Source organism: Myxocyprinus asiaticus, chromosome 23, assembly GCF_019703515.2.
Source record: "Myxocyprinus asiaticus isolate MX2 ecotype Aquarium Trade chromosome 23, UBuf_Myxa_2, whole genome shotgun sequence".
Classification (NCBI taxonomy): domain Eukaryota; kingdom Metazoa; phylum Chordata; class Actinopteri; order Cypriniformes; family Catostomidae; genus Myxocyprinus; species Myxocyprinus asiaticus.
In genome coordinates, this window is record NC_059366.1 from 45104381 (window position 1) to 45124075 (window position 19695).

General features: G+C 37.9%; 1 protein-coding gene across 4 annotated transcripts in view; it reads right to left on the reverse strand.

Annotated features, from left to right (window-relative positions):
* LOC127414352 (lysosomal-trafficking regulator-like) overlaps positions 1-19695 on the reverse strand; it is a 134450-nt gene that overhangs the window by 108399 nt on the left and 6356 nt on the right. For 3 of the 4 annotated variants that reach the window (XM_051652313.1, XM_051652314.1, XM_051652317.1), the window contains one exon: positions 5568-5659. In XM_051652313.1, coding sequence (XP_051508273.1) covers positions 5568-5659 — 92 coding nt within the window. Of the gene's footprint in view, positions 1-5567; positions 5660-11101; positions 11873-19695 lie in introns of those variants that run through there. The other variant, XM_051652316.1, reaches the window with a different exon arrangement.

Here is a 19695-nt window from a genome sequence, read left to right on the forward strand (position 1 = left end):
CAACTTAATCACTGGTCAGTTAAATCTGAATATTTACAAGCCAGTGGCTAATAACAGACATTTTTAGTTGCAGAGCGCAAAATTTGGTTGCATATGCGAGTGATTTACTCACAAAGTAGAAGGTTTTTTTTATCATTTGGTCACATTTTAGCTTTTAAAAAATGTACAAATCCCATGTATTCCATCAATAAATATGATGTCTTCAAACTGTATATTATATATATATATATAAATATACAGTATATACAGTATATTGTAACTTATTTATTGTTAACATGCATTACTTGTACTATTTACAAGTATTTACATTGGCATGTAGAACAAATGCTAAAACACCACTGTCTCTTTAAGAACAGTGGCAGTTCAGCAAATGTCTCACAGAAGTGTTTTGGTTGACCACAATTGGGTGGCTTCTTTACAGCATCCGTGCTATTTTTGATGCTTTTGATCAACAACTGACTGTAAATAACAGAAAGGGTTTTAAAACAGACATTTTCCAATTACAAATGGGTTGCATAGATCTTGTCTATGGACACACATTACATAACGAGTCAAACCAAACTTTTGCTCTAAACATGCAGTGAAAAGATCCTGGTGCTGATAACTGCTTCGCCACTATGCTACTCAATCACTGGAGTGAAATCTGAGCATTTACCAGCCTGTGGTTATTCACAGACATTTTCAGCTATATAGTGTGACATTTAGTTGCATATGCGAGTGATTAACTCGCATTGTAGAGTTAAATCAATATTGGGATTGTCCAAATGAAAATCGCAATTTATCAGAAAAATGATACTTCTACACAGCCCTAATAGTGACCACAAACAAAACTCATCTGAAAGTTTTACATATCCACAAACATCAAGTCAGGCATAAAAAACAGTTTTATCAAAAATGTGTCTGGCAGTGTATCTGCATGTATCTGAAACTGTGCCCTGTTCTTACAAAGTATTACTTTCTTTTCTAAATTTTTTGGAAAAGTTCAAAAGGTGTCGTATGGAATAATCCTGTGTTATGGCAGAGGACTAATGCATTCCCATGAGACGGCTTCATTCAGTTCCTGTCGCTCAGCAAGATTAGTGTAAAGCTCCAAGAACTGCTCACGATCATAAGATAAAGATTAGGAGCTGAGAAAACACACTTAATTGAGTGCATGACATTGAGCCACTGGCAACACTAACAAAGTCTTTATATCCAGGGTTTTTCCTGCATTGAACATTTTTCAGCAGCCGCCCAAGCTAAATTTCAATGATATTCATCTTGCTTTCTGTGCTTGATAAGCGCTGCAACCACGCAAGCAGAAGCAAAATGAGCTGATACACAAGCGTAGTTGAAGGCAAGCTGTACTCACAGAAGTGTGAGAACGAGAACATCATACACAGCAAGAGTAAAAGTGAAAATTACTCTCATGCAGGAGGTCTAATATAACTCAGTGCCACTACTCGGTACTAGGGCTGAAACGATTAGTTGACGTTATCGACAACGTCAACAATAAAAAATTGTCTACAAAAATTTTCATTGCCGAATAGTCATTAAACTCTAATGATGACGTGCGAGAGGAGCACCAACCGCAGCTTGTGCTTGATTGAGGAGAGGAAGAAAACACAGCTCACAGTCTAAACTTTCCAAACAGCTTCAGGCGATGTAGATCGCAAAGTATGAAGGAATTATACAAAAATACATAATAAGTAAATACAGAAGCACTCTCGTTGTGAGATGAAGCAGAGCCAGAGCTGCCGTTCTGCTGAAGAAAATCTTGCATGTCAGAGCGTCTTTAAAGGAAACACCCCGATTTTATATGTTAAATGCATCCTTTATTAAAGTTCAAATAATAAGGAAGCAGGTCGTATTAATAAGTAAAAACTCCAAAACTGGCATTTCTCTGTGCGGTCAGTGCCGCTTCTATGAGTCACATGAAGTGACCCGATCTAAGGGAGAGAGACTGAATATTTTTAAAATATGTTTTGATCGTTTTTATTGTTAGTAATAAGAATAGGCATTTTGGTCATTTTGTCTACTCGAGTACTCGGACTAATTACTCGAGTACTTGTCGAGTACTCGAGGGGCGATTACATGTTCATAACTGTATATATAATAACATGTCTGACAAACGTCTATGGCTGCTGCATTGTGTCTTGTTGTTCCAGTGTATCGTCTATTCATTATTATAGGCTGTTATAAAATAATATGTTACAAAATGTACAAAAAGATTTAAAATACAATGCATCATATTTTATCATTATGTGAAGATTCGCTGTCCAACTCTGAATGTGCCCAATGCACGTCTGTCTGTTCTTCCTTCAGGTTACCGTAGTAATCTTAGTAAGCACGCACCAGTTTTTTAAGTGACTGTCTGAACCGTCTATTTTCAAAGAACAGGAGATGCCATAACCATTGCGTTTTAATATGCGTGTTAAATTGAAGTTCAGTTTGAAGACGCTGCATTGTGTTCCATTTAGCTGCGCTCTGTCTAACTGTCTGAAACACTCGCCTGCTGTATATGCGCTGCTTCAGCGCGTTGAGTCCACTGCCACACGCGCCTGGTGTGTGTGTATGTGTGTCCCTAAATGTTCGCTCTTGTGAGGAAAGCCGCAATGCACTGTATTGTTGTTGCTGTGATTCATGAAGCGTTCCATTCAACTCGGAGTGTCTGAATTTCCACCTTTCAACTGGGGAAAGTGCAACGGAATGACACTTTATATTGGACATCTAACTTGGAAACTCGTGCAGAAATCTTCAACTCCCATTTCGTCAAGATGCAGGTGCATGTTACTTTACGCAGGGCAGGGAGGTTTACAGTCAGTGACAAACATTTACTTTTATTAAATAATATCCATTAACGAGTCAAAATTCTTACATGAAACGATAATAAAACGTCTTTAGCAAACGTTTTGCAGAGACAGGTGTTCAAAACACGGTAAGGATAGCATTGCAGTGTTGTATCAGTTTGGTTGCTATGGAGACATTTCTGACAATCAGTGTAGCCCTCAAAACCACAACGTAATCAATCTCAAAATTAAAAATAAGCTCCCTCTTTGTTTGTGTGTTTAGTTGTCAAGTAATTCAATGGATTTCGAATTAAGTGAAAAGTCACATCATGCGTGATCACTATCATTGCTGCCATGTCCGAGTACCCGAGTACTCATGCTCATCCCTAGTTATTAAGCACGTTTAATACAAACTTTTAAGTCAAGGCACAAGCTGAATAGTCAATTAAGAGTTAATGATTAATCGTTGCAATAATCGTCCGAATAGTCGAATGATTGTTAGATTAGTCGATTATCAAAATAATTGTTTGTTGCAGCCCTACTCAGTACTGGCGCTTCTTATCTGAAGTGCACTTCTGCACAGCACTATTCAAGCCTTCCTGTGAGTGTCAAGCGTGTCATCGCAGAATCATGCCAATGATTTGTTCTGTCTGCACACTCTGGAGTACTCATGCGAGTCTACCAGGCTTCTCCGACATTTGTGCTCCAGAGACAGAGCAGCGCAGAGTGGATTACCAGCAAATAGGGCTTCACTCCATATCACAGACCCCAAGACATTCATGACCCAAACGTTCCAATTCTAATTATTTCTATGTTTTTTTGTTTTACTTTAAAGCGCTATGGAGGAAGTTAAACATCTCAAATGGCTAGACAACTCTATAGACACTATAAACACCACTGACGAGGAAAAGAGCAACAACACTCTTCCATGCGCCAAAATAAAGTGTTTAAAATTGTAACCTAAATGTCATATTAAATGATCTCTCAGAGAGGATTTATAAGACTTAATTCTAAATTTATTGTGTATATTATATTGTTTTACTCATTACCACGGTAATGAGGAGGCATCCATGGTCTTACTTGTGGTTATGACATTTGAAATGTCATAAGAACTATGGTAAATAAGGCAAGTAAATGTGGAATAAAGGGCTTTAAAGTCTGGACCTCTAAGAATTATATGTTCTGATCTATGTAATATATGTAATGAGTTTTGATATTAGGAAACAAACTGATCATGTCTGCCTTCTGATATTCATAGAGACTAGAAGGTCGACCGATAGTGGATTTTGCCGATACCGATAACTAAGGTGGTGAGAAAGGCTGATAACCGATTAATCGGCCGATAGTTTTTAAAACTGATTTATACAATGTCAAAAAAAATATTATTCTTTCTTTACTATGACGGGCACAGACAAAGAGTCCTAAATGAATAAAATCTTAGACGCAGTTTATGGTTCAACCAAAATCCCAATAATAACCAGAAAAAATGACGATTTGGTGTATAACATGGGACTTTTAAGAATAAACAAGCCTGAAACACACCTGGGACTCTTATTTTGAACTATTGGCAACTATTGCCATATATTTTTGCAGATAACGATAGTTAAAAAAAGCAACTATCGGGACTGATTAATCGGTAAAACCGATATATCGGTCTACCTCTAATAAAGACGACTTAAATCATTAAGATGGCGATATAAAGAATGAATATCTGTTAAGGAGTAGGAGCAAACAATTTCACTATAGCACAGCCTCACCTCATAAAGGTGTTATACTCATGTACTGTCAGAATATTATAACTAACCCTATAGAAATAAGGGATTTAATTAGGTTAGTCTAATTTGATTTCCATAGCACATTGAAGCTCATTCAAAATTCTTAGATGATCAAAAATAACTTGCATATTCAATATACACATAATATGCAATTCCATATGCACGTTAAATATAAATTATTTGCAATTATGTAATAAACCAACTTCGCACGTGTAGGTGACCCTGTACGGTGGTCAGCCACCACCAAAGACCATTTCTGACCCAGGGAAAACCCTGTTATCGCTCGGCGCAAACTATCACGTTCACATGACAATAATAATTAATGTGAACTCTTGTTGCTGGTTGCTATGACTCTGTGTTCATCTAGAAACATGTTCAATTAAATGAAGAATTGAAGATTCAGATACATTAAAAAAACATGTAATTAAGAACTGTATCCCTGTACTTGAAATATCTGAAATAGATGCAGAGAGTAAATGTTTATATTTGGTGTAGTGTGATTCATTGTTCACTAATTTTCTATTTTTGATGCGCTACACAGTTACTCCAGCCACTTTATTTTCCCTGTCAGAAATAAAAATAATTTCTGTCATGTTGACAACCGATCAGATCACCCAATATTACTCGCTTTCTCTCGATAATCCCCTGTAATTGGATGCCTTTACTCACAGAATAAATGTATCATATTAATTGATTAGCGCATTTCTACAATGGCATCGACAACTGAGAATTTTGCTCTTGAAAAAGTTGTTTCAGAGGCAGAGAAAGTCATAACAAAAGTGTAAACTGGTGGTGGACAGAAGCGGTAGTGGTCACTGTGAAGGGTTTGTTGACAGTGAGTTTGAAGGATGGAGTCAGTTATAGGGGAAGTGTATTTGTTTTAAGTCCTACAAAGAGAGAAGTGTCCAGACCGAGGAATTTTCAGGGCAGCTCTTAAACACAAACACTGTCAAATGAAACTTCCTCTTAAGACACTCGTATTTATACAGCCGTGTGTATCTGCATGAAAAAGAAAAGGCTTTACCAGAACTTGAGCGGATCCTTCACTCTCGGGTCACTGAGGTGTCGCACACAGTAAAACAGACACAGAAAACTCTCCAGGCACTGCAGACTGACCTGAAATCAGAGGAAGACAATATGATGCAGCAAAGACAGATTACACTGATGATCAAAATGTTTTAATTATCTAAAGAAAATGTGAGTGGTGCTTGTCAGCGCAAAACTTGCCGCCACAATGTTGCACCTGGCCTGACAATTCTTCCATAATTTTTTATCTACAGCATCTAGGATTGATTGACTGTTTCCATAATCAACAAACTCTTATTTCAAAAAGAGCAAGGAAAATGTTTTAAATATGTCACATTCAATTGCATTAAATTTCGAGTGCGAGCTAATAGGCACATTGTCCTTTTTTTCGCCAGTTGTGATCAATAAATAGTTCAGTCTTTCCCTCCATTAAGTTGAGCTGTGAGCAGTAAAAACCTCCAAAGGCTTCTCTGTTTGTCCTGCCAGGCCTCCATATAGTGGAACAGATGCAGAATAATCACATTACACACAACAACTTCCCCTCAAGTGAGCGAGCGAGCAACAGCCAGAAAATAAACTATAGCTGCTGGTTATAGCACATCTTTATGACTGTGGCTGTATCACGATTCTCATACTATCAAAGGTTGGTAGTAACGCGCTACATTTACTCTGTTACATTTACTTGAGCAACTTTTGGGAGGAAAATTACTTTTAGAGTAGGTTTAAAAATGGGTACTTTTTACTCTCACTCAAGTAAATTTGTAATGAAAAAAATTTACTTATACTTTGTTACAATGGGTTGCGTTCCTGTCATTACATTTCTGGGTTTAATTTTAATGAATGTGTCATTTATTGAGAGATTATTGAATGGGACTTTTGCGACAGCGGAAGTTCGCACAGCTGCGCACGCTGTCACAGACTGTCACTCAAGATGAGTCCATCACTGCTGCAGCATCTTGCTCTTCTAACTAAGTGAAACACTTTCTTCGCTCAGCACAGTAAAAAAAAGAATAGTTTCGTCATGTAACGCCATTTTACACCAAGACAAGCAGATATTTAAAGATTAAAATTGCAGCTCTAACTTAAGGCAGCACGCTGATGTAAGTTGTGGCTCTAATGCTAATGCAGGCTTTTCTGTGTAATGTGACGGGTGATTCTGTAACTGGGCTCTTATGACATCAGTTTTTAAATGTACATTTTTAAATCAGTGCAGCAATATATCAGTGTGCTTTGCCCCACGTCCCGCATGTCATGAGTAGTATTTATGCATTTAACCCATGCCCTTGCTATGAAATAGCGAAAGTAGGCATTAATAAAACATGACCTTGCTTTGGTTTATATTTCAGCATTATATATAATGTCCCTGTGGGACATTGTTCACATTTTCACTGTAATAATTACGATAAAGGTTTCCAAACCTCTCTCCTTATTGACAAATTCATCCAGATCTGACAAGAGCCCTTAAAGGGATAGTTCAACCAAAAATGAAAATTCTCTTATCATTCACTCACCCTCATGCCAGATGTGTATGACTTACTTTCATCTGCTGAACTCAAATGAAGATTTTTAGAAGAATTTCTCAGCTCCTTTGGTCCATACAATGCAAGTGAATAAATCCATATCTTCAGAAGCGATATGATAGGTGTGGATGAGAAACAGATCACTTTTACATTCTTCTTCTTGTGTTTTTGGTGATTCACATTCTCCTCTGCTAGGCTGGGAGAAGAATGTCTAGCAAAAAAATGACAAATATTGATCTGTTTCTCACCCATACCTATCATATCACTTCTGAAGATATGGATTTAACTACTGGAGTCGTATGGATTACTTTTATGGTGCCTGCATTTGCTTTTTGGAGCATAACAATTTTGGCACCCATTCACTTGCATTGTACTGACCTACAGAGGTGAAATATATGAATAAAAATCATAATCATGTGTTCTGCAGAAGAAAGGAAGTCATCCACATCTGGGATGGCATGAGGGTGAGTAAATGATGAGAGAATGTTTGGGTGAACTACCCCTTTAAAGTGGTAGCGCAGCCATAATTTAATATTTCATCATCATTTCCCTACCCTCATTTTGTTCCAAACCCATTTGACCTTCTGTATTCTGTGGAACCCAAAAGAATGTTAGGGACTGACAGTCTCGGTCACCATTCACTTTCAAAATATAATGAAAAAAAAAAAGAAAACACATTCACTGAAAGTAAATAGTGACTCAGGCAAACATTCTGTCTAATATATTCTTATTGTGTTGCATTGAAGAAAGAAAGTCATACGGGTTTGGAACAACATGATGGTGAATGATGACAGAATTTCCATTAATAATAATAATAATAATAATTTTGTAATACATGTTAAATGTGCATTATGTAATGGAATATATGGGAGTTAACGTTCATTATATCATTTGTGAAAGTAACGAGTTACTCACTACTTGAGTACACTTTTAACTGGATACTTTCTTACTCTTACTCAAGTAATTATTTATGTTAGCACTTTTACTTCTACTTGAGTAATTTTTTTTTTTTTTTTTAAGTAATTGCACTTTTACATGAGTACAGTTTTTGGCTACTCTACCCCACCTGACATGGTCACATTTCACCACATAATCAAAAGAAAGAAATCAAGGGGTCCTGGGTAGCTCAGCAAGTAAAGACGCTGACTACCACCGCTGGAGTCCTGAGTTCGAATCCAGGGCATGCTGAGTGACTCCAGCCAGGTCTCCTAAGCAACCAAATTGGCCTGGTTGCTAGGGTGGGTAGAGTCACACCTCCTCGTGGTCTCTATAATGTGGTTCTCGCTCTCGATGGGGCGCGTGGTGCGTTGTGCGTGGATGCTGCGGAGAACAGCGTGAAGCCTCCACACGCGCTATGTCTCTGCGGTAACGTGCTCAACAAGCCACGTGATAAGATGCGGGGGTTGACGGTCTCAGACGCGGAGGCAACTGAGATTTGTCCCCCGCCACCTGGATTGAGGCGAGTCACTATGCCACCACAAGGACCTAGAGCGCATTGGGAATTGGGCATTCCAAATTGGAGAGAAAAGGGGAGAAAATCCAAAAAAAATTAAATAAAATAAAAAATAATGAAGACATGTTGTAGAGCCGAGGAGGCCGGGGCCAGGCTGGAATGATGCACGCCCGGTCCCCAATCAGCCTGATGGGGCGCGCGAGGGATAAAGGCGGCCGGGGACAACAGTTCGAGAGAGAGAGAATTACAGGCAGCTGTACTGTGTGTTTATGGTTGTGTGTTTTTGTTTAAGTTGTTTATTAAATTATTATTTAAGTTGTCAAGCCGGTTCTCGCCTCCTCCTTTCCACTGAACCCCCTTACACATGTTTTCCACAGTTTTTCACTATATGAACACCTACTAATTCATGCGATTATCTAATCAGCCAATCATGTGGCAGCAGTGCAGTGCATAAATCATGCAGATACGGGTCAAGGCATTCAGTTAATGTTCACATCAACCATCAGAATGGGGAAAAATGTGATCTCAGTGGTTTTGACCGTGTCATGATTGTTGGTGCCAGACGGGCTGGTTTGATTATTTCTGGGATTTTCACACACAACAGTCTCTAGAATTTACTCCGAATGGTGCCAAAAACAAAAAACATCCAGTGAGCGGCAGTTCTGTGGATGGAAACACCTTCTTGATGAGAGAGGTCAACAGAGAATGGCCAGACTGGTTCGAACTGACAGAAAAGCTACGAAACTCAGATAACCTCTTGTTATAATACTAAATTATTAATGTGAGACCCAGTCAAGTTTATTATTATAATATAAAACTGAATTATTATTATAATTTTGAAGATTTGATTTGTTTTATTCAATATTTTTCTGTTGTTTTTACTTCAATTCACCTGGAGCTTTCATTTTGACAGAAAAACGAAAGTGCAGTGTGAATTTCTTTCCTCATTATAAGTCTGGTGAAACACTGTCATCGCCTCCTCTACTTTGATTTCTCCTCTTCTGGAGTTTTTAGATTTTAATAATAAATTGTAGAGGTACAGATGTTTGGAGCTGCTTGAAGGAGTGAACCTGCAGCACTTTGCTTTCACAATGCCATAGCCTTCTTTAAGTGTCACGGACTGACCGTCATGCAACATTCGTGAGCCAGAGGGACACAGTTTTGATCCTGACTGATAAAATACACACCCTTCACAAGATGGAATATGAGTGCTCTGCAGGAATACGCGCTTCACAGGGAGAAATCACTCGATTTGCGCATGTTTGTTTTGTTTTGTCATTTTCTTTAAACTAAATGTCTGCATATTTGTAGACGATAGATGATAGAAGTTGTATTGCTATCATTAGACAAGACAGTTAAAAGTTACAGGCAAGTGTTGAGGATTGATAAGGAGAATGAAATGCACAACCCCTCTTTACAGCATGAGCTCATGCGTGTGTGCTCAGGGACTGGACTGTTCGAATGAGACTTTGTTGCACACTGGTCTATTATTGTGTTAACACAATGGTACGTTACAGGAAAAGGAATAGTCATTCGCACATCTCTGATGGATTCTTCACTTGCAAAGCAGGTGGTTCTCGATGCCGTCATGACTTGCGAAACTAAGCGGCTAAATGAAATGGAAATGAGTAAGCTAGTCAACAGATGCCAACATGATAGGCTGTGTGGCATGACCTCCTTCTCAAAAACCATAAACAATGCAAGGTTAACAGAAATATTACCCAGTGTGCATTAAAAACGGGTTACAAGTTTGCTGCTGTGTTGGGTCGCCACTTGATGTCTAACATAAAATCTGAAGCAAAACCAGTACAACCCCTGTAGTATTCTTTCAACAAAAACACTTGGCACAGACAAAATGGACTTTTAATTAAAAAAGAACGGGACAGTAGCTCATTAACATGCTTTGATCAATCTTTAAACTGACTCAACATTACATAACACATTAAATCAGAAACGTGGTGTCTCGTTAAAGATTTCTGAGAATCCTATATTTCATAAAATATAAACTAAAGTTGAGACACACTTATTCAAGTGTCTTCTCAGCCTTGTGACAAATGTTGTGTTTTTTGTTTTTGCATTATTTGGGTTATGGTTTGATGGGGTTATCAGTCATACATCAAGGCTTCAGTGAAATCCTTTGTATAGAGTTTATGGCCCATGATGACTCAACTTCCTTCCTTTGGTGATTTCTACAGACTGGAACTATTTCAACAGCTCTGTACAAACAAATCTCTTCCTAGCTTTTAGGTACAGTCGCCTTGAAACACCCCTCAGTTATATATGCAGCACTAAATCTACAAAGAAAATTAGCGATCTTTGATGAGACAACAGATAAAAGAAACACAGACTTTTGTCTCCTCAAATGTCCCAAAATAGCCCCTTATGCACCAAAATTTGCATCTCTGTTTTTTTTAAATGTGATAAAATGCATAAAATAGTCATAAAATACAGACTTTATTCCAGTCTCCATGCACCTTGTTAGTGGCAGCATCAACAGTTTCAAAGCAGGGTTATTTAGGGTCACAGAGGTCATGAGCTCCTGCAGGCTCAGAGACTCACCAGAGAATCAGGGTGTGAATATCTAAACATCAGAACCAGATCGGAGTGCAGTAACAGGCTCACATCAAGGGACTGGAAACACGAGACTCAGGAGAGAAAGAGAATAGACCGATGGAATGATGAGGCAAACAGAAGATGAGAATGATATATGGTCAGGAAAACAGAAGGACAGAGAAACAGGAAGGCAGGGAGGATGTATGAACAGAAATGTTTACTAACATTAAAGTGATCATGACATGAGGATTCAAATTTTCCTTGATCTTTTGACATATAAGAGGTCATTGTACTATAAAAACATACTGTAAGTTTCAGAACTCCTTAATAGAAAAAGAGCACTTATTTAAACCAAGCTGTTGAAACAGTTTGTTTGGAATTTGTGGAACTTGTGACATCACAAGGACCAAATACATCTGCATATGACTGCCTCTTCAGCAAGACATCAACGGTTATTTTTCATCATTGCACCCTTGGCCCCGCCCACTGGTGCTCACAGTCAATCACACAGGTGAAGAGGAGAGAGATAGGTGGGTCATGGGAGATTCATCGACAGCACTTACACAGGACACCTTCATATGCCTTTCTAGATTTAAATGTTTTTCTACACTATATGAACAGCTTTTAGACTTTTATCATGCATCTCCTGCCTCTTTTAAAAGACGCAATGTCAAGTTATAACTCAAAAAATTAGACCTCCGTTCTGTTTCATTCAGCTGCGCTTTTTCTTGCTGTTTTGAAGGCGTCCTGGACCGTTTTTGCACCCATAAGAAGCAACATATTACATAACAACATAAGATATTAAGAATTGCTTTCAGAGAATGTATCTTAAATATAAGTGTATTTTGTATACAAGTGTATTTTTTCACTTCTAAATATCTTATATGTTGTTATGTAATATGTTGCTTCTTAGGTAAATGTACATTGTTTTAAAGGACTATAACTATTGGAAAACAAGCCAAAACAGAGTATAATGGGGCGAAGACTACCCTCTCTCACCTTTCTGTTCACTTCAATCCATCTTTAACTCACAAAAAAACAAACTCTCTCATATAAATAAAGCTACGTATTGTAGATTTTATTTACGATAAGATACACACCGGGACACATACTCTATATTATGATTCAATAAGTCACGAGCAATCACGTTATAATCTAGCTGCATCAAGCGAGTGCGCGAGGAACAAATGTCCCCTTGCCAGAGTGTGCATCAGCCGGGTGCAGTTTCAGTCTCTCTCCCTTAGATCAGGTCACTTCACGCGACTCATAGAAGCGGCGCTGACCGCACAGAGAAATGCCAGTTTCGGAGTTTGTACTTATTAACATGACCTGCTTCCTTATTATTTGAACTTTAATAAAGGATGCATTAAAGATATCAAATCGGGGTGTTTCCTTTAAAGACGCTCTGACATGTGAGTTTTTCTTCAGCGGAACGGCAGCTCCGGCTCTGCTTCATTTCACAACGAGAGTGCTTCTGTATTTACTTATTTTGTATTTTTGTATAATTCCTTCATACTTTGCGATCTACATCAGCTGAAGCTGTTTGGAAAGTTTAGAGTGCATTTGGACTGTGATCCTCTCCTCAGTCAGGCGCAAACTGCAGTGCTGCTCTCACACGCCCTCATTAATAAGTTTATTGTGATCTCATGTTAAGTTAAATGAGATCAAACAACTATTCGACAATGGAAATTTTTGTTGTCAATAACGTCGACTGATCGTTTCAGCCCTATTTGTAAGCATGCACTATATAGACGTCTTTGATTGTTTTGATGCATTTCCGGTGAGGTGCGGCGCTTTTTAAGAGCAGTACAAGCGCAACATTTAAAAATGCGCCTCATTCTGCTGCTTCAGCTGACTGGGGGTAACACATGCCGTTCTGTGTGTAAACAAACACAGACGTGAGGTGTCATTCCTTTGAAGACCAGCGTCTCTGCTTTGGCCTGTTGAAGCCAGTTCAAGTATCCAATGACGTCTTAAAGGGCCAGATAGCTTAAAACTGAGTGTTTCAGACTGAGGGCCAGAAACAGGGTGGAAAATGATCATAGATTATTAAATGATGACTGTTTTGGTGCAAAAAAAAAAAAAAACTTTACTGACATTATAAGTGAACCTCATGGAAGATAATAAAATCATAAAAAATAAATAAATAAATAAATAAATAAATAAAAAAGAGTATGTCATGACCCCTTTAACAAAAATAACTAAGACAAAAACTAGCAGTGGAAAAAACATTTGTTAACTAAAAAATCAAAACAGGAATTTGCAAAAAAACTAAACTGAAATAAATGCGCACGGAAATAAGTTTGCAGAGAAAATTAGATTAAATGAGAAAATGATTTCATTTTACATATTTTTAAATATGATATGGTCTGAATTAATAAATCTCCAAGTTTAACTTCAAACTTTGTTTATTCTGTCATAATGAACCACTCAATTAGACAAGTGGCTGTCCGCTAAACATAAACCAACCAACAACAGTTCACTTTATGCATTTCCTGATGAAGTGTCGTGAATCGTGATAGGCAGATGTTGTAACAAACCAACATTGAAATAAAAACTAAAACTACAACTTATCATTTTAAAAACTATAATAACTCTGCTGGGGATTGTTTGATGGATTGAGAGTTCAAGGTTCACTCGTGAAATCTGACTGAACAAACAGATTACGGGCTGGAAAGTTCTCCTCTTTTAAAAAATTGGAGCATTAAATGATACGCCCCAAAATGACAAACTAGGACTGTTATGAGTTAGATTGAGCTGTCCTTCTCTTGTCTTGTGTATCTCTACTCTCACGCTTTTCAGAGACGTCACAACGGAACACAATTTCCTAAATTTCATCTGACTAAAGCACTGGGCTTCTCAATAAAAACACTGATACACTGTCTCACTGGATACTCTGGGGGGAAAATTAGATTGGCTCTGTACAGATATGCACATTTTTCTCAGAGCCCAATGGAAATTTGCACCATGCTAGGTACTAATGGTTCAAAACCTGTGTCATTTTAATATGCAATTTCAATTCTACATCTTCATATTTAGCAAATCCTTCAAATAAGTTCTGGCAAATAACACCAGGTATGTGTTAGGGATGTGTGGAACAACTAAGAATGCTATTCTGAGATGAGGGCTGGCGCAGTTTTGGCAGCACGAGTGGGACCTACACAATATTAGACAGGTGGTTTTAATGTTGTGGCTTGATAACCAATAGTTCCAAAAAGCAACTATCAGCATTCAGCACTGATTCACTGGTAAAATCGATATAGCTGTCTGTCTCTAATTTGAATATGCCAAAGTGCATGAGCAGCAACAAATACTCAGAGCATAAGATGATAAAGGCATAAAATCGTTCCTGTCTAATGTTGTCGGTAGCACAAGTTTATGTTAAACAATGATTGTAAGTTGGTACTGTAATCTTTGTGCATACTGTATTTGATATTCAAGCAGGCAAAAAGCATGTTTATATTCTAAAAATGGACTTTTCTTAGCTCATGATCTGGGTTTGACTCATTTTAGCACTAGTTCATTACAAGTTGAAAGCCTGCTGTGGATCATATGCTTTTAGTGTGTATGTGCAGTCTCTAATTAACACATTTTCACCCCGTTTCAATGGCTCAGATTCTGCATGCTACACAGGAAGTCACACATGGCAGTGCTGATATTGTTTAAGAGTCAGTCGCAGAAAAAATACAGTGTGTTTGCAGAAGTGTCATTTTCATTCAGCTATTGCAAAAGATCATTTCAAAGCAGTTCTTGTTTTTTGCTTCTTGTGTTTAGTGCCTGAACTCAGACTGACACAGACTGTCTGATGGTGAGAATTACTGTAGATCAGGCATATTCCTGGAAAAACACAGCTTAAGTTCTATCGACAGAATCTGTGATCTGTGACTATAAATATGAAAGCTGGACTATCTTTATTTGACATCCCGGAGAGCTGAAAAAGATCCAGAGGCCTCACTCACTAACTAGTCGGTTGCTGGACGACTAGTCGACCATCTTGACTCATCCCCAGTTCATAATGCATGTTTATCAGTGTGTTAATAGGATTATAAGTGTTTGAGATCAGTTTGAGTAAGAAGTTGTGCTATTCTTACCAGTGGCGGATTCAGGCATGGGCGACATGGGCAGTTGCCCAGGGTGGCATCTTGTGGGGGGGCGGCATGAGGCACCCAAACAGCCCCCCCAGGTCAACAACTTTGGGGGATTTCAAATCATATGGATAGGCTATTTATGGGAGAATCAAACATCCGCTGCTCCTTTTACCATGATTATTCAGATAGATCGCTAATTATTGCTTCAAGTGTACTGCATCTATAGCAAAAATTTGACAAGCGATCATTTTGCCAAGATGCCACTGTTGGCCCCTTGAGCAAGGCCCTTGACCCTATCTGCTCCAGGGGTGCCATATCATGGCTGACCCTGCACTCTGACCCCAGCTTAGCTGGGATATGTGAAAACAAATATATTTCACTGTATATATGCAAAAATGTATGTGTGACCAAAATAAAGGCTTCTCTAAGTCATTTTATTTTGCTGCGCTGCTCAGTGTGAACTGAGTACTGTCTAGATAAACTTGATCATTTATAGATATTGATTTCTGGATAACTTTCTAGATAGACTTGGTTTAGATAAAACGAATACCTACACTGGCTGAGAAGTATTTTGTAGTTTTCTTATTTTATTCTATTATTTCTGAACATCTGGGGTTCTCAGATTTTCATTTATTTTACATTTATACTATGTTGACGACTTCCTGTGTGGTGCACTGTTTTTGTGCATTTTTATTGCACACCTTTGTTTCCTATAACGAAAAGAACTTTGATTTCTCTAATCAGGTTGCCTTGCATTCTAATAAAGAACGTACAATTTGTATCATTTAAAAATTTGAATCGTGAATCATCCATAAGTTTTAAAAATCAAGATTTATTTATTTTTGCCATATTGCCCAGCTCAAGTTAGCGATGCTGCTGTTATGACCTCGTCCTGATGGGGGAAGGCATTTATTCTGGTAAACATTTTGAATGATCTAATTTGGGGCGTGTTGGATGATGAGTATCAGGAGACATTTAAGTTCCACATTTCTCCAGAAATAAAGACGGAGAACAGCAGAAGTGAGAGAGACAAAGTGAGAAAGAAAACTCAAAGATCACTAACCAACACACAAACAAGGCCACAAAAACACTATGCAAGAACAACAACACATTGCAAGTGTGTCTTGCAAGAATGCAGAATACAGTCATAAAAATGGAACGAACTGTTAAACGCAGAATTTCACAGAAATTGGTAAATTTGGGATAAAATGATTGTAGAGCTGCTCAATTAATGACCATTATCGCTATATGGCCATGTAAGACAATTAGTGCAAAAGGCTGCAATTTAATTAAATAAACAGCCTGTATGTGCAGTAGGGATGCCGTGATGAAACGGTTATACTATTAACCGCAGTTAAAAATGTCATGGTTAATTTAACCATAAGAATTAGAATCCACGGTTAAAAAACGTGATTTTGTATTTCATTTGCATGAAGCAAAATATTATATATGTAATATAAATATATAATATAAAATAGTTTTTCATAAAATTTTGTAAGCCTAAATGTGAAAAACTCTTGTGCCTGGGTGGGTAGTGGGAGCTGTTATTATGGTTACGGCCAGGTGTCGCAGAATGAACATGAACTTTCAATTCACGTGAAACTAGGGCTACACACAAACTCCAAAATATAACAGAGGAATTCGATCTACCAGACTTATATCCACCAAAAAAGCGACCTAAATCGGTTGTTTGGAAGTATTTGAATGACAGAGTATCTGAAGACCACAGATGTAAGCATGCTGACACAAGTCATTTAAAGGTACACATCCTACAAACGGGACAGGAATAGTCGTCCAACAACAAACTAGTACGTTTAATATTTTTAACTGTGGAGCTTTTAAAGTGATGAATTGAGAGATGCAACTTTTTGTAATGTTAAGTGTGCTGACAGCACGCGGTGCATTTGCATGTAGTTACTATCAGCGTGTAAACGTCGAGAAGTTGCATCTTGAATCATTATTTAAAGCATTGCTTGTGTACAAATTCACTGCACTCAACAATACATTTTAATTTTGTTCATAATAAGACTTTAAAATCACCTGCTGAAAGCAATGTTCCTGTTATTATGCAGAGTTCACAGGTGTCATGGAGAGGTTTACATGATGCATTCATGAATTCATATCTGTAACGCGCTTATTTAGGGTAACATAAGGCGTAAAGCTTTAAATTAAAGCTATCTTGCAAATCATGATACAAATTTGGGGGAAATTGTCTTAAAAAGGTAATATATATATATATATATAAACACTTATTTAGCTGAAGTTACATACTTAGAAAAACATTTATTTTGTTTGCCCCTCCAAAAAAAAAAAATAATAATAATAATAATAATAATAATTGTACAAGTAATAGTAAAACAGTAATAGTGAGCATTGTCCTAGGAAACACCACTAATAAAATATTTTTCAAAAGTGCTCAGGACAAAGTTGTTGATCTGGAGTTAACCACTGGAATCATCTGGATTACTTTTATGATTCCTTTATGTGACTTTTGGAGCTACAAAGGTCTGCTAACCATTTACTTGCATTGTGAGGACCAACAGAGCTGAGATATTCTTCTAAAAATCTTTGTTTGTGTTCTGGGATGACATGAGGGTGAGTAAATGATGGGAGAATTTTCATTTTTGGTTGAACTATTCTTTTAACAAAAAACAGAAACACTGTATTTTCACTTGCACATTAAATCCAGCCATGTTAAGGATTAACTTTCACCCTGCAACAAATCAAAACAAACAGAAAGCTCCATTTCCTACAGTATATGACACTAGACTTGCCACGATATCATCATTTTCACACCGGTGTGGTGTTAATGTTCAAACCGACTAACATTACAGCTGGCTGGATGCAAAGTGGTACTATGGGGTAATTTTCGTTAAGCAACAGCCTACACAATACTGCAAGGCAGCTTGATTTCAAACTTTGAACTTTGTATTTATTTTAACTAAAATTTCAAATGAAACTGAAAAATGTGTGTTGTTCAACTTTTTGAAAGATGGCTTTTCAACAGTTGTGAAGGGCAACATCTCTTTGGCAATGAACCGAATTCATCCGTGCATTCTCTCCATCATGGGCCACCACTCGGGTATTTCGTTGTCTGCGCAAATGCATCACTTATTATGGGTTGTTGTGGTATTTTATTACCTTTCAACCCAGGACCTAGTTTAGCTGCTTCGGAAGGGTAATGAGTTTGAAAGTGTGTGAATACATTCGATTTGTTCCCTCCTAGGACTGGGCGATATGCAAGAAATATGTTCACGATATTTAAAAAAATTTAAATATCACAATATTCAATTGCGACAAACGTAGAACAAGGCATGTAAAAGTCAGTTTGCAGTCAGTTTTCACTCACCAATCATACTAAGCCACACTGATAAAGACAATGGGTTTTTTTTCCATTAATGTCAACGATAACAAAGACGAGATGAAAAAGTGTCCAAAACTAAAACAAAGAACAGTAATTAACAAAGTTTGTGATGGATGGACTGAAAGGTGAGATGTGATTAAGCCACTCAAGAGTTCTCAATCACTGAGCAACTGCCTCTGCACCCCTCTCGGCCTCCACAAGGTACACTGACATTGTTTCCCACAGACATGCGGCTCGCTTCAAATCACAAGTTTTTACAACAATCGCACGCAATCAAAAGTGTTACTTCACATTTATGTCACATTAGTTTCAACAGAAGAGAAACAACACCTTATCAAAGTGTTTCCAAAGTCTTTTGAAAAGGTTGGTATAATCAAACAAAGAAACACTGTGTTTTGGATTTATATAGTCAAGAGCAGGGGTCGGCAACCTATGGCATGTGTGCCATCATTGGCATGTGGAGAGGTAATCACTGGCATGCCAGCAACAGCAAGAGAGGAGTAGACTATTTTATTCATATGAAATTCCAACCTGCATTTCAATCTACATCTTGATGTAATCCTTCCTCATGATTTCATGAGCTGAATGGGAGACTTAAGTAAAAAAGTGACGAGACTGCAGTTTACCCAACAGACTTGTGCAGCGTGTGCAAGTCATTCATGCATCATGAGCCGGCAGCGCTTCACTTTCAGTTAATCACGCGAGGAAACGTTCCTGCTTTGCTTCGGTCAGGCTGCACGGATGACAGCCTGCATTCCGTGTTTGATCTGTTTCTTTAGTTTTCAGAACAACACGTGATGTAATAAGGAATACACCATTATTAACCCTTGAGATTTCCAACCCAGCATACAGGTACACCCTCCTTAAACCACGGTCACACTCAAAATTGCATAAACGATTAAAAGAGAAAACATAAAACATAAAAGTCTAAGTCTATTCAAAATATAAATTAAACATGGAAATAAAGTTTTAGGATTTTGCAGGTGCGATTCATCGAAAAGGGCTAAATAGTTGATCGGCTTGTGATGCGCGAATGGCTTGCATGCTAAGAGCGAGTCTCGTCACACTTTAATAGCATTTAGTCTCCCATTCAGCTCATGAAAACACGCTGCGTGATCATGAGGAAGGATTACATCGAGATCGATTGG